The 27,572-nt window shown below is 37.7% G+C and overlaps 2 protein-coding genes and 1 pseudogene across 5 annotated transcripts in view; 2 read left to right on the top strand and 1 right to left on the bottom strand.

The window, feature by feature from the left end:
* Positions 1–25,262, top strand: part of LOC146461056 (arf-GAP with dual PH domain-containing protein 1-like) — a 47,262-nt gene extending 22,000 nt beyond the window's left edge. For 2 of the 3 annotated variants that reach the window (XM_085087504.1, XM_085087505.1), the window contains exons 10-11: positions 319–544; positions 1,916–4,883. In XM_085087504.1, the coding sequence (XP_084943630.1) occupies positions 319–544; positions 1,916–2,016 (327 nt within the window). In that variant the 3' untranslated portion in view covers positions 2,017–4,883. Of the gene's footprint in view, positions 1–318; positions 545–1,915; positions 4,884–25,124 lie in introns of those variants that run through there. The other variant, XR_014857516.1, reaches the window with a different exon arrangement.
* Positions 3,915–11,597, bottom strand: LOC146461058 (N-acetyltransferase 9-like protein; annotated as a pseudogene). The gene is made up of 7 exons (XR_014857517.1): positions 11,508–11,597; positions 8,996–9,105; positions 8,356–8,415; positions 7,020–7,097; positions 6,226–6,285; positions 5,913–6,007; positions 3,915–5,612 (listed from the first exon to the last, which is right to left on the bottom strand). The product of XR_014857517.1 is annotated as an N-acetyltransferase 9-like protein (transcript).
* Positions 11,691–24,793, top strand: LOC146461057 (putative sodium-coupled neutral amino acid transporter 12). Its single transcript, XM_085087503.1, has 10 exons — positions 11,691–11,846; positions 12,241–12,362; positions 15,170–15,254; positions 16,304–16,379; positions 19,094–19,149; positions 19,811–19,841; positions 20,828–20,927; positions 21,930–22,020; positions 23,090–23,183; positions 23,936–24,793. Exons 1-10 carry the CDS (start codon positions 11,805–11,807, stop codon positions 24,676–24,678), a joined length of 1,440 nt encoding a protein of 479 aa, XP_084943629.1. The 5' UTR covers positions 11,691–11,804; the 3' UTR covers positions 24,679–24,793.
* Positions 25,263–27,572: the final 2,310 nt, after the last annotated feature.

Genomic DNA, 27,572 nt, shown 5'->3' with positions numbered 1-27,572 from the left:
ACGAGCACATGGAATTTACAGTAATTGCACATAGGTGTGCAGGAAACTGGAAACTGGAATCCGGAAGTCTAGCTACATTTAACCTAAACTATGATAAGGTTCCATAATCAGTTTTCAGCAATTTTGTTCATGACACAAGAAAGGAACTTGCATGGCAGAATGAAAAAGTATTGGTCCAGTCTTTTTCAAGTTGTGATCCATTTCCATCCTAGCCAAAGATGCTTACTTATAAATGTAATACATGTAGTTTCAGAAAACTAGCTTAAGTTTCAGACAACTTATTTTAACAGTACTTCTGATCTAGCCTTGTCTTTTCAGGACCCCTTTGCAAAAGGTGAGCTAATTATTGGTTCGCGCACGGAAGGCTTTGCTATCCAAGAAGGTGACAAAACAAGGAAGCATCAAGAAGAAGACTATTGCTTCACACTGTCAGTGCCTGGAAGGGAATTCCTCTTGAAAGGGAACACAGAGAATGAGAGAAAAATGTGGATGGACTGTATATCCAAAGTTATAGCCCAACCAATGACAGATGAGGATAAGGAAGGTAAGTGCTCTTTAATTTCTTTTTAATTTGCACATTCAATACCACACAGTCAATAGTCAGTTAATTCTCCTTCTCCTTACTTTTGGAAAAAATAGCCGACAGGATTGTTTGGATGAAGGTGAAGTTTGAGCGGTGGGCCCACAAGAATGAGCAGCTGAGCTGCGAGGGAACGGGCAGCAGGCAGCTTACGTTGCTCAGTGTCTGCCGCAGTTTACAGTTTACAGTTTGTCAGTAGTTTTGTAACAGTTACAATTTTAATGAACTCCATTATTATAAGCAAATGAACAAAGGGAGTTAGTTTCTAATCAATCTGTTGTGCTGCATGGATGGGAGAGTTGAACCAAAATAAATTGTTCATGGTAAAGTGATTAAAAAGGTGAGTGCTAGCCCTTCGTCAGGGTGTATCTGTGTATCTGACAAAATGCAGGGAGTGATGTCCCCCTTCCCCAACCCCCCAGGGTCAGGAATCCCCAGGGTATACAGGGTTAATTGAGTAAGGGCCTGTTTACATGGACGGATGGCCATTTCTTGGCTAGTGGGCTGATCAACCTAGCAACATACCTTTTAGACAACATTTTTTTTACATGAGGAGGGTTATAGTTGACTGTCTTTCTAGGATTATGCACAGGTAGAACATCCTAGCCAAGAGGTAGGATCGTCCAAGCAAGATGGTTGACTTTTTTGTTATGTACAAGTTTACTTTAAGCACTTTAGTTAGGCTTAACTTGCCTACCTAAGGACAACTTTTTCAATGGCTTTGACAGGAAGTTCCAAAATCTTAAAAAACATCAGTAAATCGACAGTAAATTAATGCCAAATTTACTTCTTCTGCAACAGGAATTTTTCTTTTGAATGGCAGTAAACACTTGAAACAGTTGTTGCAAAAAGCTGCCAGTGGTAACCAAAATTTCTCATTTGGTAGCTGCCTAACCTAAAGCCTTATAATTAAGTTTGAACTCGCTAAAAGGTCAATGTATGCAAATGTTCTTTTTTAATGGAAGTTAAGCTGAAGTAACAAGTGAACATAATTTGAACCAGAGCAACAAGAATCAATATGGCACCAAAAACAATTTCCGATGGCTGTTTTTAGTGATGCTCAAGTACATGTACATACAACCTTGAGTCAACTGATTTTTAACGCTCATGCCAGAGTTAATGCATTGTCTAGTTTCCCCTGTATTAAAATAAAATGCAAAGTTCCTTCTCTTGCTATGATTACTGTACCATTTGAATCACCCTCTCTCCATGCAAACAGGCCCAACTTCAAAACCTCAGCAATGGTTTTGTGATGGTACATCTGCATGAGGAAAGTCCAGAAAACAATATTTCATTTCATATTTATAAATAATAGACGTGTGTTTTGCCTTTTAGAAATGAAAGTAACTCGTAAAGGAATGAAAGAGCTCAAATCAAAGAGCTTTACAAGAACTCTCAGAAGGGCATCATTCGCCAGAGACGAGGACTCGCCATAACCAAGACTTCGCGGGAATACAAAATTGCAATTGTTGTAATTTTATTATTTTTGGCTGGTTCCAAGAGTGCAATACAATATTAAAATTTAACCCAAGTATAAGAAATAGAACCCTCTTATATTATTGCACATGAACAAAGACTGTGCTTTCCTGCAGCAGTTTAGTGTGCTTAAAGCAGGCATTTTGTGGGGTTTATGATATAGCACAAGGCAAACATGACTTACACTGAAGCCCTGCAAAACACACGTTCAAGAAATGCTCAACTGTCTGGTTTTGCAGGCTTTACAGATATAAGTGAACCAACCAAAATGTCAAATCTAGCTGGGTTGCTGGCTTACATTAGTTGGTCTTTTACTACTGGTCTGCACCAGCTTGCATTGCAGCAGGCATTTTGTGGGACTCATGAGGCAAATGCGACATGTGTGGAAGCCCCTGCAAACACATTCAGGAAACTTTCAAACCTTCTAGTTTTGCAGGCTTGACAGATGTAGGTGAATCAACCAAAATGTCAAATCTACTGTAGGTGGGTTGCTGGTTTATAGGAGGTGGTCTTTTATCAGTTGTCTGAAAACAGAGTCTAAATTATTGTGTTGTAATAATATTATTATGACTTTTTAAAGCTGATCTCTCCAGTGTACAGACTTGGGATTTTCAAACATGATTCATTGGCAATAATAATTATTTGTCTTCATGATTTTAGAATGATGCAACAGTGATAACGAAAGTGAACATCCTGAAATATTATATTTTGTTTAAAGGTGCCTTTGATTGATGCTATTCCAGAATAGGAATACACACATGTACAATGATGACAAGAAATCCCTCACAAGAGGTTTTTGGAGTTACATATTGGGAGTTCTAATCACTCTTAAATTATCTGGCATGTGTCAGAGAAAGTTTGCAAATGTGTTCCCAAGTACACTTAAGAGAGTAATTTAACACCTGTTCCACTAATTCTTATTCAGGAATATGGCTAATTGATCAAAGGCAACCTAAAACACCCACAGAAAAATGGTCTGAATTTGTGACACCATAGTCTGGAGAAATTATGGCAGGTGAATTGTGACACCAGAATGATTGTATCTGGTGAATAAATGTTTGAAAAACTCAGGTCTGCTTGAAGAGCACTGTGGAAGGGTGAAATGCAGCTTATCACTCGTTTTTGGTGTAACTGAAGAGCTCTGTGCATAAAAGGCAAAAGAGAGAGATTGGCATTGCAAACGTTTCCAACTTAGATTTTATTTGGCTTGCACACTTGTCATCATGTGTAACCTAGTTGGGCATCAATTTTCTGACTCAAAGGCAAAGTCAAATTAATTTTGGTGAATCAATTAACAACTTTTGCAAGAATAAAACAAAACTGATAAGGAACATGCATAGCTAAAGAACTGGTAATTACTTTGGTTTTGGTTTTGCAACACTCAAATCAATAATTGTTGAAAACCACTTTATTGCAACCATAAAATTGCACTTTTTGCCTCATAAGTTACAATGTAACAAAGCCCATGGGAACTTTCACTTTCAGAATCTATAAAATATAAAATAATCCAACATTGGTACAAATTTTGTTAGTATCAATTATAACTATTTCAACAAGAATGTCAAATACTAGTAAATATACATCAGGGTATGATATATAATCTTTAAAAAAAACTATTGTGTAGTCCCAGAAAATATCCATACTCCCCCATGGAAGGTTTTTGGTTTTGTACCCCCTATCCCCCAGGAAATTCCAGTTTAGCTTCATACTTTGCTTCTAACATTTTGACTTTTAAGACCCCCCTCCCCCTAGGAATTTCTGATGACCTTCCATGGGGTGGGTATGGATTTTTTTTGGAACTGCACATTACTAGTAAATATAATTTTATATTATATTGTTATTTTCTTAGATGTTATTATATATTGTTTTTAATTTTTTTTTTTTTTTGCATTTTTTAAACTAGATTTTTACATTGTAGCCTTGACAAAGTCAATTGCTGGTATGTTTTATTTTTGGTCAAATAAATTAACAGTAATGGGAAAAAGAAATACATTACATAATAATACATTTAAGTATCTGTATGCATGTGTAATGCTTAATTGAATAATTTAATTATGATAATTTAGTACATTTGCATGAAAAGGTCAAATAAATTGGCAGTAGAGGGGAAAATTATTCTTACTACAATACTACAATATTTAGTATGTATGCATTTATGTTGTGTCTATTACAATCATTCTTGGTTGTATTTGCATAAAAAAATGTGTCATAAGCAATAAAATCAGTGTAGTAGATCTGCTACATTACAATTTAAAAATAAAAGTGGCTATGTACAAATGGGGATGTCATCTCCACAGAAAACAACAATAACAATAATTTACCTTGGATATACCAAAATAATATAATAATAATATTATTATCGTGCTCCAGGGTGCAGTTGATCAAAGCATGATAAAGCTAATCCAGGATTAGAGTGTGAGCTTCAGTTCTAGTTTGATCATAGTGATCATCAAAAAATATCTTTTCCAAAGATTTTTGTCCTTCTATTTTGACCTATTAGACATTCCCTTAAAATAAAATTAGCCTAAGAATATTTTCAAATGAGTGAGATGAAAATGTCAGTTAACTTTTCATAGTGGATTAGCATTAACTGGCTTTTGAACAACCAAGCCCAGGTTGCATTCCTTGTAGTATAAACCCTTTTTGCACATAAGGTTACCATAATCCAGCTGTTTTGGATTTTGTGGTACTACTGAAGTGAAAATAGGAACAAAAGAATAAACCATGTTTGTCTGTATTCTGAATAAACAAAGTGCTATTTATTAAATAATTGTGCATGTAGGACAAGATCTAAGTTGACCAAATAAAGCAACACTGACAACATGTATCCCAGAGCAGATTCAGACACCATTGCTTTACATGGATGGTCCAGATTAAAAACCAAAAAAATCTAGTTTGTCCTGCCTGCTAGATTCAAACTGGCCAAAAGGAACTTCATAACAACAACTACAACTAGCATTCTTGTTTTCAATAACTTCAACCCTTAATTTTCAACCACTTTGACACCAATAATGCCTTCAAATGGTTAGATCTTCACAATGTACATGTACTGACAGCATGTTATAACCACCTCTGCATGGAAAGACTGAAGACCTGCGGTGCTTTCCATTTGCCCAAAATTTTTGGTTTAACCAGCTGAAATGCAAACTGTTCATGCACACCAAATGGAAGTTTTCTGGAACAAACGGACGACCTTTAATTTGGAGGACTACTCCACTTTCTCCATTCCAACCAAAATTCAGTTTAGCATTGATCGCTCACAAGTTCTTGTACCTACAACATTTAGGCATTCTCTCTTTTAGCTGCCTCATTGCCTTAATAAAAGCCTGAAGCGGTGTGTTGTTGGCCACACATTTAGTTATGGCTGGGAGTTGGCCAGTGTCGATCTGTGATTTCAAGACGAGACCATACACTATGGACCACACCCAGTGTGGTTTGGTCTGTGGGGATATTTGTGGATACAGACATGACTGGTGGCCTGAGCAAGCCAATGTTGAATGTCTTGTGATATTTGGATCCCTAAGGTCACTTCATTGAACACTTCACTTACAGAAACCTGAAGTAAGATGCAGAGTTAGTTAGTGTGAAGTCACAAGAGAAAAATGGGGCCTACTTCACGTAACCAAAGTCTGACGCATTAATTTCTTGACCACTACCCCATAGGAAATTAACACTTGTGTCAATAATTTGCCTAATTTTCAATTGTGTCAATTTCAAATACCTCAATAATATTGAGGTATTTGAAATTGACACTATTGAAAATTAGGCAAATTTTTATAGAAAGACTGCAAAAGAAAACTAATTAAGGTTTTGGTGTGAAATCTGTGATAAAAGGAGTCAAAAAATCAAACCAAACCTCAACAAATCCCAGTTTGCGGAAAAGCCTTAAACTAGCATCATTGCTGCAACCGATCTTTGCTTCATATTTTTGGATTCCTAACTTGGTTACACCTGAGGACAAAAAAGATAATAAAAACAAACTCCCAGTTACTTAAATTAATATTATTTTATTAAAATCATAATTTTAATTATGTAGATAATAATTATTTCCAAAAAAATTAATTTGGGAAGCAAACATAGGAAGCAAGCTGTCAAGAACAAGCTGAAAATCCTTGGAATCAGTGTTTCATGACACCAAAGGAAACAGAAATGGTAAGTTTTGTGCATACCATAATTCATCATGGCTAAGAGAGCTTCTTTTCCAAGGCCGTTCCTTCGACAAGATGGCTCTGTTGAATTAGAGGGTCAAAATTTAATTGGGTGATATAGCAACAGTGAGGGAAACAATGGAAATAGTTTGACTCTCAGTGAAAAATTATTCCTCACTGAGAACTGATTGAATCTTTTTCAATTTGATAAACATATTCTGGATCAAAGCCTCAAGTCTCAACAGAACAGTCATGGGTCCATAGCTTCAGTTGCCCTACAGTCAATCCATGTCACATGTAACCTGTACTTTTGAAATCCGAACAGAGTTTTGAAATGTACACGTAAGTTTACTTTATTGAACATTGCCAACAAGATTTCAGAGTTCCTGTAGAAATGGCCCTAGTTTATTGATGGTATAAGGCTATGAATTTTTCGTTACATTACAGCATTAAGTAATAATTATTCAAGAATAACAATAATTGTTTCCCAAGTATTTTGAATCTTTTTTTTTTTTTTTCAGATAATGCATCTTTTTTGGAAAGATTTCCAGAGAAATCTTCAACATTCCATTCACACGCCAGACATTACAAAGAGGAATTTGAATGTTCATTTAATTTTCAGAAATACTGGTCATAAGTGACATGGATTGACTGTAAGATAACCCAGACCTGTATAACTTCTACCCAGTAACACAACAACACAACATGGGTCTGCAGCTTCTAGCCCTAACACAACAAAACCGTCCTTTAATGTTATGTGAATGTCACCTAAACTTTATTAATTTTCATTGACTGTTGAAGCTTGAATTTTTTACCTGCTATCATAATTTCTATCTCGGCAATATCCTGTTGACTGTCATTGAGGAAGAGATTTACATCACCTGCCATGCATTCTTCAAACAACAAAAACATTTTTTGAGTGGTGAAGCAGTATTTTACATGTTATTACGTAGGCCAAGAACTATTAGGAGGAATTTTACAAGAACATGAAAGTTTCATCAAGTACTTTCCTGTGGTTTACAATAAACTACTCTATATACCATCAGTCAAACATCTCACCAAATTAAGAAAGTTTAGTTCAACAGGGGTGACCATAATTAGACAGTGTATTTCAACCTGTTTATTAATAATTAATTTTTCATGGATCTGTTGAATCTTGACATTGTGGTGTTCCAAAAAATTGCCCACACCCCTTCCACAAAAGGGTGTTTTTGGTTTGGACCCCACACCCTACCCCTACAAAACTTCCAACTACTTTACAACAATAAACAATGAGGAAAGTTACAATAACAGTGCGATACAACAACTAATTTTATAGCTGCCAACTCTCACACATGCGTGAGTCTCACACCTGCGGACTAAACACATAGATCTCACGCATCGAGGACAATTTCTAACGCATGACTCACAAATCTGGACGAGCTGTTCTTAAAACAAACTTCGTATTAACTTGTTTGAAGGTCGTCGGAATATCTTTGGGCATTTTCGGCAACATTCGTAAGTCTTCGGAAAATCGTCGGAAATCGTCGAAAGTGGCTCAGACAATTTCGGAAATCCCGGTCATGACGAGCCAAAAATCTCACGCATTTGACTCAGAAAAAGTTGACAGGTATATAATTTACATAACAGTAACAGTTCGTTAGCAGTTACAAAGGGTACAGGAATTACAGATCTTTAGCATTTAACAATGTATTTATTGAGTAACAGAGTAATAACATAAATACCCCAGTGACAGGAGAATACATTTTGTGCCAATAAATTAAAATTATTATAAAAAGAAAAGCAAAATAATTGCACATGAAAGGATGAGGCCTCTTCTCTATACAGTCAATTTCTCCAGAACATATTTATGATTCACTCTTACTATAATTAATAAAATCTTGGAGGAGGAGTGCTTCTTTGTTCAACTTTTTCTTATAAATGTAATACCGCATAAATAAAAGTGTGTAGTTGAATTTCTTATCGAATGATGTAGGGCTATTAAGATTTCCAAAGAGTGTCGCTTCCATGATTTCATGCAAAATATAGATGGCATACTAATCCTAACGACAGAGGTGCTGAACTTTATCGAACTAAACAACAAAAGGTAGAATAACTTACTGATGCATACCTATTATATTATTGTAATTATTTTGTGCAGTGCTAACAAACCTATTTCTGTCATCTCAGATTGCAGCCATCTGTTTTTGTCCAAGATAATAAATGTACACTCTAAAACAACATGCAAATCATAAGTGAATCAAATATCAGAGAAACTATATTTCAGAATTAAAAATAGTTGGGACCTACAGTACTTGCTTCATATGGTATTCATTTTACATGACTGCACAGTGTGTATACTAGACAATAATTATTATTAATATTTTGTGATTCCATTTGGTTTGTAATAAACTGTAGCCACCAGGTCCCAGTTGAACTCAAAGAGCAGATAACTTTATCAGTGGATACATCTTTATCCAGCAGATAAAATGTACTCCAACCAATACAATTTATCTGCTGGATAATGATGTATCTGTTGTAGGTTAAAATGAATCCAGGTTAAAATGATTTCAACCTAGGTTGATTTGTATTTTCCTTTGTTAAGGTTGGGTAATTTACATCTGAAACAAAGGAAAATACATTCAACCTAGGACTCATTTTAACCTACAACATATCCACTGGATAAAGTTATCAGCTCTGTGAACAACTGGGGCCTGGTGGCTACAGTGTACAGTTGTACACACAACTACAAAAAAATTAATTATAATTCATTTTGAATTTCTCAAGCTTGAATTCATTGACAAAATCTTACTATTTTCATCCTGGAACCAGCTTTGTTGCATTTCATATTCCTGGTCGAGAGTAAGTCTTTCAGAAGCAGTTTGTTCTAACAGTTCAGGAGACTGCATCCATTCATGGTATCTAAGGGTATTAATTTAAAAAGAACAAACTAAGATGATAACCAAACAAGTGCAGTTGTTTTTTTTTTTGTCTTAGAAGGGCGTAATTATTACTCAAATCGCACAGTCAAATTCAACATAATTTGTTGATAAATGTGTTATATTTAGAAATGAAAAACTGCGGTTCAAAATATCATCTTTATATATCAGTAAATGCAAATTTATTGAATGAATAATAAATGCAAAGAGATTGTCTCTTCTCATCTTGTCCCGCTACTCGCCCATATTATTCACAAGCATCACAATTTGCATTACACTGCTTCTCATTATCTGAATGCCTGGAACAGGCTAAATATTTTTATAATTTGGGTCCTAAATCTTAAATCCAGACCTTTAAATAAATTTTTTTGACCAACCTCTCCATGCTTTTTGAGACCAAAGGAGGCACTCATGCCAACTCTCCCGGATTATCCGGGAGTCTCCCAGATATTTTAGGAACGAATCTCCCCATCTCCCGTACGGGTGACTAAACCTCCCGGATAAAAGCGACTTGGTGTCTTATTTGTATAATAGGCTAGTATTTCAACTCAAATGTTCCATAAATTTAAGAAATATTGTGTCATGGCTACATTTGCATTACCTGTTATACCCAATCTGTCACAAACTTTGACGGAAACCAAAGAAAATACGCTTTTGTCATCATTGCAATATAAACGACTTTCTGATTGGATAAACGTTCAACCAATTAAAAAGCAAGACAAAAAAGCTCTTGTGTTGTGCGAAATTTGTGCCAACTTGGGGGGGGGGGGTAAGTGCATCAATTTTGTTTTGGGGGGAGGATAGGGTAATAAGGGGGGTGCTCGGAAGAAAAAATTTCCAGATTTCAGATCTTCAGAGGTTGGCATCTCTGAAGAGGTAATTAAAAAAAGTTACTTTTTGTGGCCATTTGTACCTGTCTCATGAGGGACATTCCCCCCCTGCCCCACTCCACCCCTCCAAAAGAAAACTGACTGATCAGTAATATTAATAATAATAATAAATTATTATTGTATTGTCAATTGATCACGAGTTTTACAATGAAACAAAGACTACGGATTGATCCCAGCAGGTGGTGGCGATGGGAAATTCTAGCTGCATAGTACCGGCAGAATTCGACAAGATCTCACGTTTGTAAGCTTATAGAGAAATGAAAAATGGCATTTGCTGGACTCGAGGGGCCATTTTCTGAAGACCATGCACTTGTCATGCTCTGCAGACTGGTTGACGAGGAATTGAAACCCAATTTTTACATTCTTTCATGTGATTTTGGTAGTTTTTGTTTTGGCTTGCTTAATATTATGCACTTGTCATCGGCTTCCCCGAGGGGGGGGGACCCCGGGCTGATATGGGGACTTTGCTAATTGTGTATTTCAAAGTTCTTGTATTTCCCCACCCGTGCGGGATTTGTTTCTTGCAAAGTCCCCAGTATTTGGCAAACCCAACTGGATTTGAAGATGCACTTCAGAACTTTATTTGGGTTCTTTAAACAGTCGGCAAACACTCGGACTTTGCATTCTGATGAAAACTGAACTTTAATTATTTTTTCTCGAATACTCCATAAGTTGCTATAAATCACTCCTCTTACTGTACATGCGCAGTATGGTGAAAATTTCAACTTTTCATTCAGTCCTGAATTCCCCAGAATCTGTTTTCAATCTATCCAGACTGATGAAGAACAAGGGAAAACACACTATCATGATGGTTCATTGCTGCTTCTAAACACAACTTCCTTAAGTTTCCTGAGTACTCTGAACAATTGCTGTGATGTTTCAGAAATTAACATTCTTGTGAATATTTAAAAGAAACAACTTTTTCTATCCTTAACAATTTAACAGACCGCTTCTATTATATCACTAACAAAAGACGACCTGTTGACCTTTAACAGTGACCTCTATAAACAATAATATATACACAGAGGAATTTTAAAGTTGCCTATGCGTACAAATACGTACAAATTTTTGACGGATGGTCTGTTTGATAGACAAAAAACAATGGATTTTAAAACATACCTTCTTGTTCTCCTCTGCCATCTTGCCATCGATCGAGCGAACAAAAATCGTCCCCAATCTCATCTCAGTTAAACATAAGCGAAGTCCCCATATTTTCCCCGAGAGTAGGGCATTCAAAAATCTAAGTCCCCATATTTCCCCCACCACAAGGGAAGAAATTTGTTGCAAAGTCCCCATAAAGTCCCCGTATTTCCCCACATCAGCCCGGGGTCCCCCCCCTCGGGGAAGCCGATGATAAGTGCATTATTCTGGCAGGTACTAAGCTTAATTGTTGCCACAACCCAGCACAACCTAACACTGATTTTCAGATTTTGTACCTCACCAATTCATAACACACACGTTACCAATCCAAGTTCTTTTACCTGCCACAACTAACCTTGGAACATGTTCTTTTCTGTAGGGAACCAAAACAATCTTGTCCCCTTCCAACAGTTTCACTGTTGATTCTCATACCGTTCGTGCACGAGCCTGAGTAAAACAGCCATGTTGGTATCGTTGACAGGTTCTTACATGAAGTGTCCACATTCCTGAGTCCTTTCCAGTCTACACGCGAGCGAGTCACGCGCCGGAAGTTGATCTTGTGACTTGCAGCCATTAGTCAATCTTACAAATATTACAACAGCAAGTTGCAAAGCGCCAATTTCGACCATCACGAGGAGAGTGCAGAGTTAAAATGGCAGCTGTAACTGAGACTGGCTCTTTGTACTCCTCACCCGTAAGTAGCTTAAGAACTGTGAGTGAACTTTGAGACTTCATCATCGACTAAGTTCCTTTCTTCGTTCGCAAGCTGGTGCCGGCTCCTTCCTGTGTGATGTTTTTTCAGCCACTTGTTTGGTTTGACAGAGTTCTTTAAAACATTTAAATGTATTCAGGTTTAAACGACCCTCTAGTGTACCTAATTGTGGACGAAAAATACGTAAAAGCTATGATTTAGGAAGAATTTAAGCGTGCAGCGAACACCAGCTTCACACCCCCGCATTCCCTCAGCTGTGTATTGTCACCAGAAGAAGTTGGATTTTTCGCTGGATAGCCCTCTCCCGAACGCATGAAATTTGTATTTAGGAGCAAACTCAATAACGTGTCTCCATTTTTCTTCTTTTTCAATTCAGGTTGCCTTTATATATGTTTTTAATCTTATTATTGGTGTGGGAGCATTGACGATGCCAAAGGCTTTTGCAAGTGCCGGCTGGCTTGTGGCGATAATTCTTACTGGCGTTTTGTGTTTAATGAGGTGAGTTGAAAGTTTTTCTTGGTGCTTCACTTAAACCAGTTCAGGGTTCTTTGAATTTAAAAAGAATGTAACTGAATTTTGACAGTGTTTCAGCAAATTTGTGTTGTTTACCCAAAACAAACGTAAACAAAAGGTTTCTGTTTGTGCTGAATAACGAATAGGCCAAAATAAATCAATTAACTTTTGTTTCATACGAGTCATAAAATGAACTTATTTTAACCTATTTCGATGGCAGTGATGATGCATCAAAACCTTTCTTGATATTTTTAATGTCATGAACAAGATTTTGCAGGTGAGGAGGATGCCAATGCAGGAAGTACTGGCTGTGACAGAATTTTAAAATTACACGTGTAGAAACTGCAAGAGATTATATTTGGTTACGAACCTTCTGATTTTGAGATAATAAGAATTCAAAACTGTGTTTCAGTTTTCAATTGTATTTTTCCTCACTTCAGCCAAAACATATATATTTTTTATTTTGTTTGTTTGTTTGTTTTCATGAAGACCTTTAAATTAAAGCCCTCAAGGGAAACGTTGTTTTGTCTTATGGAGCTTTCTGTTAGCTGCATGTGTACAACAGAACTTGCTTTATTTGCTTGATCAAATCTTCATGATGTTCTCGTATGAAAATAAAATTGCATATTAAATTCATTTTTCTTTACCGCGTTTGTGGTATGTGTCAAATTTCACTTCCATTTGGGTACAATACTGTGCAAGATTCGGCACAGGTGGTAGCAGGGCTATGATATGAATACAGATTGCTAGTTTCACTGTTTCTTTAGACCTCAGTTGTTTGCAGAGGAAGAAAGCTGTGTGGATGAAATTATGAATCATGGGAATATGCTGAATGCTCAGAATGAAACAACTAAGGGATAGACAAACCTTGAAAGTAGCGATCCTGTATTAACATCATAGTTATACTATCCTCATTCTCAAATATTATGGGGTACTGTATCCCACCGGAAGTAAAATTTGACGTTTTTATACACCTCAAACACAGGGAAGAAAAATTGACAAGGAAATTTCTTTTAAATATTCACACAAGAACAACATCAATATTTTTTATCAAGAAAATAAAAAAATTATGTCACAAAGACTTTTAATTAAGAATATTATCTGGATTTGCTTAGGCTGACAGATGGCTTGCACATCCATATACTGTGTATGCCAAGCCAGCCCCCTAATGCCCAGACATGAAGGGGAGCTTTCCAATCGGCCAAACATTCTGGTTTGAAGTTTCAATTAAGATAAGATGCCTAAAATTAGAAGCTTAGCTTAGGATAATTTCTGGTTAGTCACAACTGATTTGAAAACAAACCCATTCCTTTCATGACTTTTCTACAAAATAACGCATCAATCAATTTATAAAAGAAATGATTTAGAAATACAAGCATACCGATGACGTCATCCGGATAGCTATCCCCTATAAAGATCAGGATGCTGCAGTGTCTGTCAAACGGCAACTTAGAGATCTTAGCAGCAAGGTGGGAAAGACCATTCAACCCGTGTTTACTAGCCGTAAGCTTAATCAAGATCTAAGCCTGCGTGAGCCCAAGCCCAACATTGTAACCCAGCAATGTGTTGTTTATTTATTCAAGTGTGACCTGTGTGATGCAGGTTATGTTGGGTATACAAAGGGCCACCTTCACACGCGCGTTGAGGGACACCGTCAAAAGGCGTCATCAATCTGCAAGCATTACTACAGAGAACATAACACTGCTGTTCCGAACAATTTCTTAGCACGCTTCAATGTGCTCAAGAAATGCATGAACAAATTTGACTGCCTTGTCAATGAAATGTTGTATATTCAAGAGCTTAAACCAACATTGAATGTGCAGTCCGATTCTCTTCGTGCAAAAGTATTTAAGTAATTAGCTTGCCGCTATGTTATGCAAATTCGCTTCAACTTAGCCTTTACAAACCGCTTTTTATCATTAATTATGTACCTTGATAATGGCGCAAGATGCACCGAAACGTCGGTTGCTATCACGCATATTTCTAGTTTCAATCAATTTATGTTGGGGAAACTGAACCTGAGATGGAATGGCCGAATGGAATGGAATTTTCTGTTTGTTCTCATTAAATTCCAAAATATCAGGACAAGGTCCTGGTTAGCCTGCAAGAGCAGAGGTGGTTTTCTGCGGCGGGTGAAACAAAAGCCCGAAAAGGCATCTCCTCTCGCAGGCTAGGTCCTCTCGTTAGGTATACCCAAAATTCCCAAACGTTATTCCGGAAAATTTCTCTATTCAATTCCTCACTCAGAATTTCCAGAAGTTTTTCATCTGATGTAAAGACGTGCCCTTATTACTTAATGGGAATAATTTTTTGTTGTACAGCATAGTGGGGTGGTTGCCCACTGGGAAATGCCCATCAACAAGGCCATGCATAAATGAGCTGTTCAAGAGCACCATGTAGTACGGCCAAAACAGAAGTCAGTTTTTTTCACTGTGGGCATACATAATTTGTAAATACTAGCTACCAGAAGTTGATTCAGCAAAAAATGTAGTAAAACACAAGGCAGTCTTATATGCCAGTATTGTTCTGGTGATTAAAGTCACTGTTATGGCTTAAGGGACTAAAAACAAAACATTATTTTGTTTTCACACCCCGGCACTGATGCAACACTGCATGTTCTCACAGTGGAAACTATCCCCCTTTATTGTAAGAGGCCAGTTAAGCTGCTGTTGAACAGTACATATTAAAGTTTTTCATTTTTTTTTTTTTATATTTAATTTCATTAAATAATAATTTGTACTTTAAATTAATTTTACCTGTATACCCTCCTGATAAGTTTTATTTCTGATCAGTTTTATTACAGCCACTTTCATGGTGGAAGCAATGGCTGCCGCAAATGCTTTATTGAGGCTGAGAACAAAAGACAAGAGTTTATCAGTAAGTATTGCATTTTGCAGCTAGTTGTTTTTTATTACCAGGAGTACAAAGCAACAATCCTGTAGGTGCAAATATAGGTTGAAAAAGTATTTCATTTGATGGTTGCTGTTTGTGGTGGCATTGATGTTTGGCAGATTGTTGTTGCCTACACAGGAACTCGTCAATCATTTTATCCAAATCCACAATGTTTTAATTTTTGATATCACTGAAGTCATCACCCCAATTGGTGAGACTGGCTTCATCAGTGTGATCCAAAACAACAATATGGAATAATGACAGCCCAGATCCCAGTGGTACTAATATTAATTGCCATTCACAATATGATCAAATTCTACATCATCGAAGGTTGTTTAATTTGTAAGTATTTCAGAGGTCTGTGCATAGTTAATAAAAGGCAATGGTTATGAACCCTGACAAATTTCTTTGTTATATGTTTTTGTTAGCATTTTTGGCCTTGACAGTGCACAGACGACAATAGATTTTGAAATATATTGGAGCAACTGACCAGTAGAAATGTTTTTGTCAAGATATTCAACTGTAGTGTGAACATTCAAACAAAGGATTGTGCACTGTCGTGGCCCTTCCAACATAAATTGCAGCACCATTGTTTTCATGGCAAAGTTTCTTAGGCAGTCCCTCAATTAACTATGGTTGGCGGTACAGGATGTGCAGATGACATACTGTGTGGCAGCGATTGCAATGATGTTAAGTTGTAACCAAAACTTTGGAGTTACAAAGAAAGAACCTTGGTCTTGAATTTTGCCAGTGCCATAATGAGCAAATTAAATGAGAATGAAACCAAAGGATAAACAGCATCTAGACCTGTGAATAAGACTTACAGGGTACATGTAACATGGTCAGGTTAGAAGTATCTCACTGGACCTGTACTTCAACCCCTAAAAAAGAGCTTTTATTTAATTAATTAATTTTTAGAAATGCCAAAGGAAACTCGGAGATCCTCCAGACACCTGTGAGGATGCCCAATATTGGCCTGAAGTTTGACTGGTATAAATTTTTCATTTGATTCTTTTTGTCATGTCACTGTTTAGATACCTCCTCCTCCTGGTCAGCTTAATCCTAATTCCAATGAGACAGGCTCAGATGAAGAGCAGCCACTGCTGATAAGTAAGTGTAGATTGATCAGTGAGCATTAGTACATGGTTCGAGGTGCGGCAATACAGGTGTAGTGGTTAATAGTGAGCTTAACGAAACAGGATGGCTGATGGAAGCGGACGTTGAATTATCGTTGTATGACCACTTGATATCTTTAGTTACTAAAGTACCTTCACATTTTTAGGCGATTTGCAACTAAAACTGCTGTTCTCACATCTGTTACAACATGAAGACCACAAGCAGTAGGAATGTTACAATTTAGAGTCGTAAATACTTCCAAGGACGTCATGTTGGTCACACAAGGACAATTTGCCGTCCCACCACATCAGCCATCCTGTTTAGTAAACTCCCTAATGTCTACAGTAATCAAGAGTTTTTAAATAAGTGTGATCATGGTGATTTGAACACTATCTGGGGAGGGTTGATAGTTAGGAGCTACTGATCTATCGTTATGATAATCATGATCATCATGGTAATTCCTTACACAGGAAACTTAATAACTCCAAATAATTATTCTCTCTCTGTCCAGCTGTAAAAATTGCAGGGTACTGAAGGGGTAAAATGGCAACTGGGATTTGTCTCTTTTTGTACTGGGGAAATGGGATTTGATGCACTGGAAGTGGATTTGATTAATATTAAATTTGGGCACTGGGGAAGAAAACTGGGGCAAGATGTGGGCTGGAAGCACCCCTCAAATAAGCATTAGCAAAAAATGACTGTGACTAACTCTGCTAAGGACTAGCATTTCATCCAGGGGAGAGAAATAAATACTCCTTGTCATTTCATGCTACAGAAAACGGGTAATCTCTGGCAATATGATAATAATAATAATAATAATAATAATAATAATAATAATAATAATAATAATAATAATAAAGAAGTTTAATTCCATCATCATCGCAGTTAATCTGAATTACAATGTGGTTACAATTGTACAACTATAAGAATTACATACTGTTAATCAATCAATGAGGGACTGGGTTACAATAAGTTTCATATCAAAATTACAAATAAATTCATACTTATGCAAGTTAAAAATTGGGTATAAAGTCTAAAAATCTAAAGATCATTGAAAGCTAAAATAGTGCTTGGGAAAAAACTATGGCGCAATCTTTCTGTCCTGCATTTAATGAATGTATATTTATTAGCGCTTCTCATTTGATAGTGATGCATGTGCTCTCTCGTTACTGGAAGATGTTTAACAAGAGGTCCTCCTCTTGAGATCTTTTCAAGAGTTTTAACACAAAGTTCACTACGTCGTTCGTCTAATGTACTTAAATTTAGGAAATGAAGAGCTTCTGCGTAGGAAAGCGCGGGAACTATGATTTTGAACGCACGTTTCTGTATGCGTTCTAACTCTTGTGAGAGGTAGGAGGGAAGAGCGTGGTGCCATACTACACAGCAATATTCTGGTAAGGATTGTATCATGGGCTACATAGGCACCAAATGTGACTTTACCGTAATTAGTTTTTAGATAAGCACCACAAAGCATTTGCTGCTGGTTCATTTTTAACAAGGAGATAGCCTGTGAACAGGCTCGACCCAACTGGGGTATAGCGCAAAGAAAAAAATCAGTGATCGGAACGAGTCGAGTTCAGTCTAGGGTGAGAAAGAAAGGGAGGGAGCCTGTGGACATTCTTTTTATGCTGTTTTTCCGCCTCTTGTAAATATTAACCTGTGAGTAATTGTCAACAAGGTAATTATCTACCTATCAATCTGCTTGATTGAGTCAGGCTGTCATTATTCAGAACTGTCTTGCCTTTATCAAACTTTTAGCTACACATTATACTTTGGGCAATTCCTCCTGCTTTTTTTAAGCCCAAAGATATGAGGAAAAGATTCACTCAAATTCTGCCTCTCCAAGGTTCAAGCGAGCTCTAGGATTCAACTTCATTGACAAATTATGAAAATTTATGCCATGCGACATTCAAATGATTCAAAATGTCAATAATTTATTCTTTGCAAAGCTAAGCTGTCAACAATCATCTATGTAACCAATCAGAAACCAGAATCTGGTATCATGAAACAGTGGCAGCAAAAGAATATCCACCAGCTCCTTCCCTTTCTTTCTTGCCCCCAGACCAAGCTTGGCTCCCTCTGTTTGCCGATTTTTCTGTTTACCCTTTATCCTCCTTGGGAGCCTATTCACAGGTGCCAAGGAGGGAAACTGTGTGATGGCTAAACTCTGATCGTAAGATCCATAGGCCTATTAGTTGCTGAGCACATTTGACCACATGCATATGGCAAATGTGCCAGATAATTTCTATTCCTGGCTTGATGAATGTTACAGAAATGTATACATGTATAATAATTTATTATTAAGTACTACACACCCGTCCGGGGGAGGTACTCTGTAGATTTTTGGATGGGATGTGTTGCTGGAACTCTGAAACCCTTACCCTATACCAGGCCATGTTTAGTTACATTGTGCAATCCTATTCTAGACTAGACATCAAAATCCATACCATGTCCTAAACTGAGGCTTAATTTTTATTCTGGGGGCCAATTCCAGATAAATGTTTTTCAATCATACCCTTTTCTAGACCAAAATCCTCTTATTTCTATACCCTCTCCTAGACTAGACTGCTTGAAAGCATACATTATATATAGAAATACTACCCCCTCACCCCCCTGAGCGTCATACTCTATCACCCCCTTTTTTATTCAGCATCTCTTGTAAGCCTTCTAAGAAGTCTTCAATCTGATTTTTCATTCACATCCAACAGATGCAGAGAGGTCTCAAGGAACTGACCTGTATGATATAACCAAACGGGTAGAGATGGTACGTAATATTGGTCTTGTATCACAGTACTGAGTAACACACAAAGAAACAATTTTCCCAACTTGAAAAAGCAGACACTTTTGTGTCTGTATGTACGTGTGTTTGTTTGTTTGTTTTGCTTATGAGACTTTACGAATACTTATGGCTGCAAGAATGCTAATTGACATGACACTTTTTGAAATATGAATATATGAAACATAGATATTTGAACTGTGGGTGAAAGATTAAATAGAAGAAGGATCCTTGCATTTGTTTAGTAAATTACCCAACTTACATTTTAAGTAGTTACGAAAAGAAAGCCTGAAAAAATTCAGGCCTTCAGAGAGCCACACAAACAAGACAAATGTACTTAAACCTTAATTTACTTAGTCTTTGACTTCCTTGAATTAATGTAAGTTATTAAAAGTAATTGAATAGGTAAATGTTATTGTCGCAATACTTCTATCACAGAATATTTTGTGTATGGATGAACTACATTGCATGCATATACAATGCTATACCCTGTATGTTTCGTGTTGATCCATATGTAAGAAATTGCTAACAAATGTTAAATCATAACGCAAATTTATATGAAGTAAACAAATAAAGAAAGAGCTTAGTTACATTTCTTTCTGCCCTGGTCCCACTAATTTCATTTTTTCTTTGCTTTGTTTTAACACAGGGTCAAATGGCCAATTTCTTTTTCAATAAAAGTGAGTTTTTAGTAGTATAACCAAATTTCTATAAAATCTCCCCCCAAGAGAATCCCTTGCCACCCCTTCCTGCTTAGGGAATGCAACAAGATGCCATTGTCTTTTAATACTTTCTGTTTACCCTTTAACTGTTTCTGGAGTCAAATCTTCAGTGATTCTCAGCTGACTCAACAGTTAATTTGCTAATGATTGGACCCCAGAGGTCCCAGTGTGGTTCTGTTGACTAATCAAGTCAAGTCTTGAAAGTTTATTTAAAACTCTCACACAAACAATTGGTAAGGGGTTAGTTTGTAAAGAAAATGCATCGCTACATCGGACATCTGGGGAGCGGAATTTAATGTCAACTGAGTTGATAAGGTAATTTGGCTACTGTAAAGAGATTTGAGAGCTGACAGTACCTTTTACCTTATCAACCACATTCATTTTGATAAAACCAAACATTCATCCCACAAATATACACACATTACAGATAGAGCAGTTTCCAGTTGAGTGTCGAAAGTTATTACGCATTTGCTTTTCGCACCACTTTTTCAACCAATGAGAAGCAAAACCAAAACCAATTATGACTTGGTTGCACGCGTTTTCCCGCGCTTGGCGTCAGCTACATGTATTTGCTCTGAATTCTGATTGGTTCATTGCGCTGTTTGTGTCTGTTGTAATTGGTCAGAGTAATTACTTTGGTTTTGGTTTCACGATACTCAGTTGGAAACCGCTCTATACAGTCAGCAGAATGGTAATACATCAATTTATTAATTAAAACAATAAGTAAAGAAATTCAGTATATTAGTAAATGGTTTTTCTAACAGTCGAGTCTGTGGGTAAAATCTAAAGTGTCTATAATTAGTTACTGTGATCTGAGGAAAAAAGTACGACTGCCTGCAGTCTATAGTATTGATGACTTTATCGGGAATCGATGAACAGTTAAGCAGTCACTTAGGCCAAGCCATTTTCTCAGTTATTTCAATTTGTTGTTTTTATTTCATTAGTTGGTGTTCGTCTGTTTTACTTCTGCATTGTATTGTACCTTTATGGTGACTTGGCAATTTATGCCGCAGCTGTTCCAAAGTCCCTCACACAAGTTGCATGGTAAGATGCCTTCAATTTAATGTAAAGGTGGAGGGGGGAGGGGGTGGGGAGCAGGTGCAATCCTATGGCCTGAATATGGATCAAATCAGGTTCCTCACATCTTGTTGAAAGATGTCATCCATTTTCTATGATGTAACTTGGCCTTTGAATTAAGGTGGTGCATATGGATTGCATATGTCCTAAAAGGAGCCTTGTTGAAATATTTCATCCAGTTTATTTAAGTTTCTAACCATGCTAAGCCAAGGTACTTTTTACCAAAGAATCTGAATTTGGACTCAAAAGTGTGAAAATTAAGTAGTTATCTTGTTTTCTTGACTTTGCGTTTCTTTGAGAAGTTTTTTGGTTTGAGCTACTGAATACTTATGAATAAAGGATTATTCACGTAGCATACTGTAGTAGCTACCAATGAAATAACTTTTCAGTGACTTAAAACAAAGTAGTTATACGCAGCTTATAATAAGGAATTGATCAATTAAATAATCAAAAGTAATGTTACATTCACACTTGCTGCCCGAACACTAGTACTCGGCTACAGATTTTTGCTCGGGCACCAACAAAAAGCTTTGTTCAGACTCGGTGCCCGTGCCCGAGAACCGGACACGAGCACCTAGTCTGAACAGAGGCTAATTTAAACAATGGCATTACTATTAAGGCCCGTTAAAACGATTTCAACATTTGACCAACATTCATTCAACAAAAGTTGAACGGATGTTAGGCAAATGTTGGATGAGCGGAGTATTCAAACGGTTTCAACGCCATTCAACATTCTCAAGAACAAAGGAAATGTTGAATCGATGTTGAATGAAAGTTTAAACGAATTTCAATTTGATTCAACACACTTTCAACGAGCTACACTTTCAACAATGTTGAACGACCTGTTCAAACGCCCCCGAGTCTTGGTTCTTGTTGAAGCAAATGTTGAAACCGTTTTAAACGGGCCTTTACCATTAACTTGTAAGCAAGGCGTAACTTACTCTTTTCTGATTAATATTTTATCCCTAGCGAATCGCTGAGTTCAAATAAATCTTCGTTCAATACCTCTAAACCCTGCTGGGGTTCTGTTACAGAAGACAACGTCTACAGAGTATTTTTAGTAAGTAAACGTTACCTTACAGGGCTTGTAGACACTTGTTACAAGCTTTTTTTCTTGATACAAGAAACAAGTATTTGTGCTCTCAGTTATCTCTTCTCTATAAGCTTTGTAAGGACGGCTAGAACAAGTTCGTTTCCAGGGTCTCTCCTGTTTTCCGTCTCTTCCTGTTCCGGCGGCAAAACTGAGTAGAACCCTAGAAACGAGGCAACCTCGTTCCCAGACGTAAAGAGGAGAGACCCTAGGAACGAGGTTAGAAGAAAAAGTCCATAAACCCGGTATTTCAAACTGGAACGCACAAGGAAAACAAAACATGATACCAAATTAGTGGATAATGTTTCTCGCGCACTGACTCTGATCGGCTGCCTAAACTCTGGAAGTGAACAGTTCTCCTCCCAAATCGCGCCGAATATCGTACTTTTATGTCGATTGCTGCTTTAAATTTTTTAATCATATACTCTGACTCCCATTGTAATGTTTTATTAATTCTTGTTTCGATTTTATTTTAATTTGTTAACCCTAGCGGGATGAATACCTGTAAACTATAGCTGTTGAGCTAAGAGGATATCACTATAAATGAAGTCTATGTAGTCCTGTTATTTTAGTCCACTCGGTACTATAACAGGTAGAATCTAAAATGGGTTATTTCTTAAGATAGAGAGAGTTTCAAGATAGCCAGATACGTGAAACCTTGATTTAACGAACCTCTATATAACGGCCTCGGTACAAAGAACGATATTCTCCAGCCCGGCCTTTTAAAATGTATGGACAGGACCTCAATGTAACGAGCCAATTTTCCTAGTTCCTTGGCACTTCGTTCCACTGTCTGTAGACAGTTTTCATCTCGCTCGCTAAAAATCATATTAAAATCCAATTTAAGCTAAAGTGAAAGTCAAAACCGGCGAGCAAATGTGAGCAATAGTGAGGCCATCCAGCTGCAGTGCTTTCTTGTGTTGCTGTTTGGTTCTCAAGATGCGCTTGCCGTTTTTGCTTTGGTCTTGATCGTGTTGGAAGTTTAATAACTAAAGTGGCTGATGTAATGCAAGCTAAACAAATATTTTGCATTTTGCAGGCAATTTTTACGATCACGTTAGGACCGTTTGCATTTTTCAATGTACAGAAGACGAAATACCTGCAGATATTTACCTCACTTATGAGATGGATAGGTGAGTGACAAAGGGCCATTTCCGAGTTGCTCTGAACCTCATTATGAAAGCGAGGCTAAAGGCAAAGCTATTCAGATGAAAAATAAGTTTGCAAACAAAACTAATTTTTACATGAAAGCTTTGCACTTAGCCTCGCTTTCACAATGAGGTTCAAAGCAACTCGGACATCGCCTATTAGAGCTAGCAGTCAGGGGCAGTTGACGTTTCTTCTCAGATCAATTTCAGTTAATTTTGATATATAAAAAAACCGCTTTGTGTGGGTGGGCTGTACTAGTTTTAAAAGGGCCGCGATCTTTTTGCCGTTTCACCGGCGCTATTGCGCATGATAGAAAGAACTCAGTTTGGGACCACTTTAGTTCGAGGCTTAGTAACCCTTAAAAGGGGCCCGTTTCTCCGAAAGTTTCCGAGCTTCACCGAGTTTTACCGGTGCAAAAGGGGCCCGTTTCTCCGAACGTTTCCTAGCTTCACCGAGTTTTACCGAGCCTAAAAGCTAAAGTACATACTTCTCGACAAGTTGTAAAATCTTGAAAACAGACTGTTATCATCTATAGTAATCTTAGCAGAAATGTCAGTGCACCTTTTTCTCGTTATTCTTTAATTTACTATTATTATTTAGTTATTTTTTTTCTGTTGTTTAGATTATGTTTGGAGTGCTGTGGATTTTATGTCTGAATGGAAAAATAAAAGTTAAAATAATGATTTTAAAATAAGCTGCTATTACAAACCTTGTTTTTGTGGTTTTATTTCCACAGCATTCATCCTAATGATCATTCTTGCATTGGTGAGGATCAATAAAGGCAAAGTCTGGCACAACACACCCGCTGCCGACTTATCAGGGCTTCCCAATCTTTTCGGCGTCTGTGTTTACTCCTACATGTGTCAACACTCCATCCCATCCCTCATAACACCAATGAAAAACAAGTCACGCGTCACGAGACTCTTCCTTGCTGACTTTGCTATAGTCCTGGTGTTCTACTCTCTGCTGTCGTTCACCGCCATCTTTGCGTTTTCCGCGAATGACCTCCAAGACCTGTACACGCTGAATTTCTGGGGCAACTCAGGGGCATTCGTGGGCTATTTTCTCGCGCTGTTTCCTGTTTTTACCCTCAGCACAAACTTCCCGATTATTTCCATAACCCTCCGTGACAATTTGAAGAATTTGTTCTACCGAGAAGGTCGCCCTTACCCATGGCTCGTGGACAGGATTGTATTCCCCGTCGCGACCATTACCCTACCGATTGTAGTAGCGTTCATCACTCACAACTTGGAAATTCTCGTAGGGGTAACAGGGTCGTACGCCGGGGCCGGTGTCCAGTATATCATCCCCGCGTGCCTGGCGTACTTTGGCAGGAAGAAATTAAAGGAGCTAACTGGTTACTATGAGAACAAGCATCAGTCACCATTCGGCCGTCCTGTGTGGGTGATGTTCGTCATTGGCTGGGCGGTCATCTGTATAGCTTTTGTGACTGCGAATCACATAATTACCAGGAAATGATCTGGCAAATTGGGCTGCAATTCAATTTGATAGAACAGAGGACTTTGGTTGGGAAAATGCAGAAATTGAATAAGCTTAATTCTAGTCAATAAAATTAATATATTTTTTGTATAAATGTCGTTTTTGAGATTTTAGAAAGTTGTTATTAACGTAAACTTTATGAACATTCTCCAACTTCCGTGAAGTCGTCCATCATCTAGACTGCAACGTTGTCCGTATTTTTGCGGCCACGAGTTGTTAGGCCCGGATTTCGGTATTGTTGGCTTGCCTCCACAACCCGAAATTTTCCATTGCCCTCTTTCTGCGGTAATTACGAGTTCAAGAAATGACTAACTGCAAATAGAGCAGTTGGTAGAGTCCATGGCCGGGTTCGATTGCCGTCCAAGCCTGGATTTTTATAGGCTTCATTTATTAAATTCTCGGGATTGACTGTCCACTCAGATCAGGCCCCAGTTGTTCAAAGAGCGGATAACTTTATCCAGCGGATAAGTCGCTATCCAGCGGATAAAATGTATTGGTTGGAGTACATTTTGTCCGCTGGATAGCGGTTTATCCACTGGATAGAGTTATCCGCTCTTTGAACAACTGGGGCCTGGTGAATACCTTCCCTGAGGAAGCTCAAAGGCAAATGTGAAATACAGCTGGGTTTTGGAAGCCATTGTCGAATTTTGATAGAAAAGTTACCAATTTATTCGTGTGCTTTCAAGAGATGGTCACATCCTTTGCACTGAAAAACCTTCGGTTGGAAGTGGCGGTGGGAGGAAGGATTTCTAGTAATTGTTGTTTTCGAGGTGAAATCGTTACCGCGATTCAAAGCCTACGTGTACAATGATTTACCAAGGTGCTGAAGCAGAACATACTAGTTCCCTCCTCAGTGCATGCAAATTTTACTGGGTCAAGTTGTACAAAACTACGCTGGCTGCTTTCAAATGCCACAGGGTACACTAAAGTCCGGTTCCCTGGATGGACAATGAGGGAAAATGCCCCACTAATGCCCGGGAGAGGCAACTTCGTTCCCAGGGCTTTCCCTTGTAAATTGGGAGGGTCAGGAAAAGACCCTGGCAACGGGGGGGGGGGGGGGGGGGTAATTGACTGATGCGTTACCTAAGAATAAGCACTTAAGTCCATACAAACACTGAGGAATGCAAGCACGGCAAACGTATTCAAGTAGTTACGTTTGCATTTTATGCGTTGCTGACAAAAGCCGCGCTCAACCGCTAAGGACAGGCCAGACGTCAAGGGAGTCTGGTTGAATTCTTATGAAACAGGGTGTCATTTTAATAAAGAATTGAGAGAGGGATAAACATTTTGTACACAGGCCGTAGAAAATGCGGACGATGATAAGTTCCGCAAATTATTATTTATGATTTTCTAGAAATCCGCTGACCCGAGATGTAAATAATATCATTCATTCAATGAACGAGGTTACATCAAATAAATAAGTGAAGTGAAGTGAAGCCACCTTGCCAGAACGTTCGGGTTGTCAGCACTGTCTTGACGTCCATAATCAAAAAAACATCTTGCCTTTTTTTCAGTTTCCCCAAATTCATCAATTCTCACCTTTGTCTTCTAAATAAAAATCCTAGAAATCATTTTAAAAAAATTCTGAGAGATCACTGTTGATATTTTCGACTTGCTTATTTAAAACCTGGAGATACACCGCTGAAAGCTCATAAAATCATGGCATCTAACCACCCCCCTCCCACCCCTGACGTCACGTTTTGACACCTTACGAAAGCACAACGACAACGAAGACGTCAATTAAAAAAATAAATATTCACGTTTTTCACTCTATTTTGTGGTCATTTCAACCCGTTCAACTTGCAAAATATGAACGAATTATCCAGGAGCATGATTAGTGGCAACGACGTTCAGGGCCAGAAAGAGAAAGAAAGATTCACCGTCGTGTTTCCACGTTCTCCTTAAAACTTCATGTCGTTGTCTTCCAGAGGACGTCGAAGAAACGTACTAATTCTTTATCACACTTGCAGAGCCATTGTTTTGCTCATAACCTTCTGTTATTTTTGACGTTTTCGTTTCCGTTACCGTTGTCGTTGCTTAAGTTCCCTTTTCCTAAACAGGGACAAACGTTCTTTGCACTTTGGTTGGTACTCTTTAGCTACAATTTGCATACTGATTACAAACTTTTTTTTTTTTATTTACCACATCTGCAATGTAGATATATATTACAACTTCTATGCCAATAAATTACTATTAAAGATTCTATATGTATAAGCGTCCTGGAAAGGGTATGTTGGATTGGCCGTATTCCGGAATGACAATACACAAGAGGTTTTTAGAGTCGGTACCGTTATACAAAATTGGTCTTGAATATAAATACAGCAAACGTTTGCAGATTTAACTACAGCGAGAAATCTAGAAGCAGTTCAGTTTAGGCCACATTTTTCTGGAGCCATTGTAGAATGAGAATACTTGGAATGACGTTTTGGGTCTTATTACCTTTTCTCATTCTAGAATAGCTTGAATTCTGTTCCAGGCATTTTGCTCCTTGCGGCATAAAGAAAAGTTTTCATTGGCCACTTCCGAGTTACTTTCAACCTCATTATGAAAGCGAGACCTCGTGCATTCATATGCAAACAGAACTAATTTTCACATGAAAAGTTTTGTACTTAGCCTCGCTTTCGTAATGAGGTTCGAAGCAACTGGGAAATGGCCTGTTAGTCACTCAGAATGGTCGTTCTATATTCTTCTATGTTCCAGTTAATCTATCATTCACATCTGGTCCATTCTCATCCCAGAAAAGACCATAAAAATGCGTCCTTAGTCTTATTCCGGAATACGGCCAATCAAACGTGTCCTAAATTATTGTCTCCTCTCTCAAAAATACGAAGACTGTAAAGGAAGTTGTGGCCTAAATAATGCTTGCATTTTTA

Source organism: Pavona decussata, unplaced genomic scaffold (genome assembly GCF_977016875.1).
Source record: "Pavona decussata unplaced genomic scaffold, jaPavDecu1.1 SCAFFOLD_202, whole genome shotgun sequence".
NCBI classification, from domain to species: Eukaryota; Metazoa; Cnidaria; class Anthozoa; order Scleractinia; family Agariciidae; genus Pavona; species Pavona decussata.
This window is presented reverse-complemented; position numbering and strand designations above follow the sequence as displayed.

Excerpts from the sequence above, each read along its gene's own strand:
- LOC146461057 (XM_085087503.1), top strand. The coding sequence starts at position 11,805 with ATGGCAGCTGTAACTGAGACTGGCTCTTTGTACTCCTCACCC. Across the intron at positions 12,363-15,169 it reads GGCGTTTTGTGTTTAATGAG|TTTTATTACAGCCACTTTCA; the intron begins GTGAGTTGAAAG and ends ATTTCTGATCAG. Across the intron at positions 23,184-23,935 it reads CTCACTTATGAGATGGATAG|CATTCATCCTAATGATCATT; the intron begins GTGAGTGACAAA and ends TTATTTCCACAG.